The 4,774-nt window shown below is 35.7% G+C and overlaps 1 protein-coding gene across 1 annotated transcript in view; it reads right to left on the bottom strand.

Moving 5' to 3' along the window:
* tmem198aa (transmembrane protein 198aa) overlaps positions 1-4,774 on the bottom strand; it is a 38,016-nt gene that overhangs the window by 5,722 nt on the left and 27,520 nt on the right. Inside the window, exons 4-5 of the mRNA XM_014022321.1 lie at positions 4,208-4,420; positions 2,791-2,914 (exon numbers count right to left, since the gene is read on the bottom strand). Of these exons, the coding sequence (XP_013877775.1) occupies positions 2,791-2,914; positions 4,208-4,420 (337 nt within the window). The remainder of the gene's footprint in view (positions 1-2,790; positions 2,915-4,207; positions 4,421-4,774) is intronic.

Genomic DNA, 4,774 nt, shown 5'->3' with positions numbered 1-4,774 from the left:
ACATTAAATAAAATGATTACACCCCAAAAAAAGAACAAATCACGACAAAGTTAAATCAGGAATTTCAAAAAGTGAACAAGACATTGTAATTTTTTTTGTCTTCTGATTAGTAGAGAAGTGAATAGATTGCATATATTGTGTAAACTCAATCATGAAGAAGATAAAATTTGTTTCTTTCTTTAAACATTTGCTTTTATGTAAATGAAATTTGGCCTAACAGTGACCGGTAGCTATCGGTGTTTGACAGCGTAATCCGTGCTGTCCCAATTCTCAATTGTTTTGCACACTTGTAACCTGCGCACTCGGACAATTATGTGCACTTTGACTGAATCCACACTTCGCAGAGGGGCGTAGGGTGTGCACTGAGCATTGGGACTGGGCCATGGAGTGGCATCAGATTTGAACGGTTGTAGGATTTCTCTTTTGTTTTTGGCAAATGTACCAAACAAACCCTCTTCAACAATGAGCTCAGCATGAGTGGAAGATGAGGCATGGAGAATTTTGTTTTTCACACAAGGCGGCTGAGACGGCTCCGTGTGAGTGGGAGCATGTCCAGCGTCATAGCAGTGATGTCCCTCTTATACAGAGGTCGAGCAAGGTATACAAGGAACTTAATTGCTATTAATACTCAAAATGCCCTGCGCTGTAGTCCACTTCCTGCTTTTGGAGGGGTCTCACATGCATTTGAACCAGAATTCACTTCAACTGAGTCAAGCTCTTGGTTTGTAGGAAGACCAGAGTTTGCTTTTTTGGTCTACGTTTGATGCATTCACACCCAGTGTTGCATAAAGTACCACAAAGTGATACTTGAGTAAAAGTACAAGTATCTTACCAAAAGTTACTTTGGTAAAATTTAAAGTCTACTTTATGAATATTACTTAAGTAAAAGTCTTAAATTCTGTGATTTTTTTGTAGTTTTAAAAGTAAAAAGTATTGATTTAAAATTAGCAGTTAGATTTTCTGTAATGACATTTATTAGGAGGTGACCTCCCCAAAACATGCAGAAATGACTGTTGTATTAAAATAATTAATTTATGTCAAATTTAGGATGCACTAGTCTAGTTGTTTCAGTTTATATACATATATCAAGGCTGCCCAAACCTTTTCCCCAAAATGAAAATCTATCTGAGGGCTGTGGCTAAATGCAATGATATAGTTCATGAAATACAAATACTTCTTAAGTACAGTCCTTTTATTTTAATTATTATGTCCTGCTGGAGAGTGACATAATTTGTTTGTGTACAAAGTAATACATTATCCAAATTTTATATATTTATACTTCTCATTCAACCACAATTAAATTCCCTCTATCTAGGAGGTATTTTTTACAATAACAAGCTGGAATGAAAACAAGCCAAATTAAAAATAAAAGTAACCACTTTCTACTTCTTGCCTTTTTTAAAAATGTAGTGAGTAGAAAGTACAGATAAATGTGTGAAAATGTAAGAAGTAGAAGTAAAAAGTAGGCTGAAAAATAATTACTCAAGTACAGTACAGACACCCAAAAATTGTACTTAAGTACAGTAACAAAGTATTTGTACTTAATTACAACTCTGTTCACACCTCCCCAAATGAATCAGACTTTCTAAGCAAACAAATTAGAGTTTGATTATAGTGAACTAAACAGGGCTGGTGTGAATACACCCTTATTCTCATTATTTCATTTAGGCTTTTTTTCCCTTAATAAATTTTTATTTCTCGGGTTTCTTTCCACTCCATAGACTTATTTTCTCCTCAAAAACTAGCACTAACAACATCTTCTCCCTCTGTGCCCATGTCTTCAGTTCGGTAGCCATGGCAGCCTGCTGCTAAATCCCTTTATTTGAGCTCATGTGTGACTTCTTCGATGAAACTTTGTTACGGCACATGCCAGCAGAGATAAAGTGCAGTGTGTGTATGTGGGTAAAGAGCTGTCTGTGTTTCAGTAATGAATGAGTTGGTGAGCAAAATAATATGTCCCGCATGTTTCTGTCTTTCTCCACATTATGTTGAATGTAAGTTGTGCACATTGTGTTGCTTCTATGTACTCATTTTGCAAGTGTGCATGTGATTGTGTGTGTGTATGTGTGTGTGTGTGTGTGTGTGTGTGTGTGTGTGTGTGTGTGTGTGTGNGTGTGTGTGTGTGTGTGTGTGTGTGCGAGTTTGCCATCTGTGTTGTGGTTGCTTTCAGAATAGATTAGAGTTGTTTTTTGTCAATAACAGATTCTGGTGAAAACACTGATACTGGTATATTCAGACTTTCGCTCCCACAATAACAGACACCTACTCAGTTTTTTGTGCCTTTAACGGTTTCAGTTTTAAAATCTGTAACATAAATATCAGGATTTATTTCACCAGCTTGTAGTGAAATCATGACTGGAACAAGTTTCACAATCACCAGATTTATTTCTGACACTAGTTTATGAGCAGTCATATTTTTATAAACTATTTAATTTTTATGATGTTATACAGTTTATTGCATATGTTCACTTAGTGAAAATAACCCCATTATCTTTTAAGTATACAGCAAATTTGAATAAGTCCAGCAAAGTCATTTGTGCCACAAAAGCTAAATTCACATTTCTCCTAGGCTTATTATGAAATGAAATCAAAACCTAAAACATTATTTTGTGTATTTGTCTGCCCTTGAGTAAGCAGGTAGAGTCAGCCAACAGAACTGTAATGACACATGCACATAATGATTATAACCCATAATGCTTTGTGAATGAAAATCCACACTTTAGGCTTTTTGTTTTAGACACCGGACCAAAACTGATCACTTTACTGCCCGTTTGAGCTGCATGCACTTACCTTCTGTGTGAGAAAATCCCTCTGCAGTGACTTTCCACTGGATCAGCACTCCAAGGAGCATTAGGATGGGCCAGACCCCCAAGATGACCCACGTAAACCAACACACTGGCTTTTTTGGTGCCACCTGAAATAAATATGAACATGTTTTTCTTGAAGGTTCATTAAGGTGTAATAAAGTTCCAGAATTTAATCACTATTCTGTGCTTACAAAGTACAGAGTAGCCATCTATTATAGTTTGAGTTAAGCTGAACAGTAAAAAAAATGATAAAAATAATTATGCAAATGTAAACTGGTGATTCCAGGGTTATAACTAGATTCACCATGAATCCAGGAATAAAAATGACTGTTTCCATGTAAACATCATAGAATCTAATAAAAAAAATTGAAGGGATTTCATGATCAATAAATGAAAGTGAATAATATCGCAGAAAACCAATTGGATCTCTTAAAAAACTTTATTCTCATCTCTCTCCAATCAGATCCAGCAGTACACAGTCAGACTTCAATCAGCCAGAAGGCCTGGGTGTTTTGTCAGGAAAGCAAAACAAAACAAAGCAAAGCCAAGGCTGCTCTAAGGAGAGACTGCACCAAAACTAACAAAATCTCTGCCCAATAACAACCTTACAACATGTGTCTCTTCCTGGTAATACCCCTGAAGGTGGTACCTTTTATGTCAAATGTTAGAATGTAACCAACCTTTGTTTATGCAGACAGAAAGAACACATTGATAAGACACACCGACTCTCATCCTCTGTTTTAAACCATAAGGCTACAATGATCAGAAAATATAAAAATGCAATAATGGATCAAACATTTAGTCAATTAGTTACAAAATTTCCTTCAAACTAGAACATGTATTTATATATTCACACATATGTAGCTGTCTAGTGACAATGAAATAATATTTAATGTCTTTTTTATTATAAAAGCACATTTTTTGTATATTTGACAGTAAAGGTGACAGCCACCTTCATTTCCTTTCAACTGTTTCCTCAGGTCTTTTCTTGCAACAAGCATAATATTTATGGCAGAATGTGTTTCATTAAGTTTTTCATTTGACCTGAAATGTGTTTTTTTATTTTATTTTATTTTTTCATTTTTTTAATCTAGTAAACATAACTTTACTCGATAAAATTTAAAGAATGACTCTTAAATGTAAAATCAAATAAAACTGAAAAAGTGAATGTTCTCAGAATATAGATATATTTTCTTTAAGTTAATGTGTCCAAAATTCTTGTTGTTTACTCTTTAAAGGATTTAATATCAGAGATTTTATCTGCACAGCTACAAATGTGTCAATATGTTTTGGACTCGCACAAACATGAACAAAAATCCTGCTTCAAGGTGACTGGCGGAGCTCTCCTTCACATCAACAAACTCAGAGACTCAAACAGAAACTTAAGCACATGTCCTCACCTTGAGTCTGTCATAGATGTAGTGCACCAAGGCAAACAGCTCAATAAAATAATCCACTGTGACAGTGATGATAGCAGAGCCAAATGTTGCTGTCGAGAAAGTGACCAAGCAGCGCTGCCACTGGAGAGTGAGGACAGCAAACAGGGTTCCAGAGCCCAGCAGAATACCCAGAGGGACCCACACTGTTTTCGGGTGATAGAACTCCTCCATGACCTGAAAGGGAGGGAAAGTAATGCTTCAGGATTTTTTAGGCCTTTCCTGTTTTCTATAGAAGCAAATAAACTTCAGTGAGTTTTAACTCAGTTGTGGTTGCACTTCCTGTTTCTGGTCTGAGATCAATTTATCTTTTGTACCTCATTTAGTTTGTCTCCTGACTCCCTTGAGTTGAAATCCATGTTGGTTTCCTAATTGCCCTGCACCTTTTGTTAATTGATCAATTACTCCTGTTGGTTTATTGACTCATTCTTTCTTATTTCTTTACCAGTTTATAATTATAACCCTTCTGTACACCAGGACTCACTCTGAACTCCTAAAATATCAGACTATAAAACGCTAGGAGTTATATAT

This window comes from Austrofundulus limnaeus, unplaced genomic scaffold, assembly GCF_001266775.1.
Source record: "Austrofundulus limnaeus strain Quisiro unplaced genomic scaffold, Austrofundulus_limnaeus-1.0 Scaffold325, whole genome shotgun sequence".
Classification (NCBI taxonomy): Eukaryota; Metazoa; Chordata; class Actinopteri; order Cyprinodontiformes; family Rivulidae; genus Austrofundulus; species Austrofundulus limnaeus.
The sequence above is the reverse complement of the archived record's forward strand: the minus strand, read 5'-3'. Positions and strand labels throughout refer to the sequence as shown.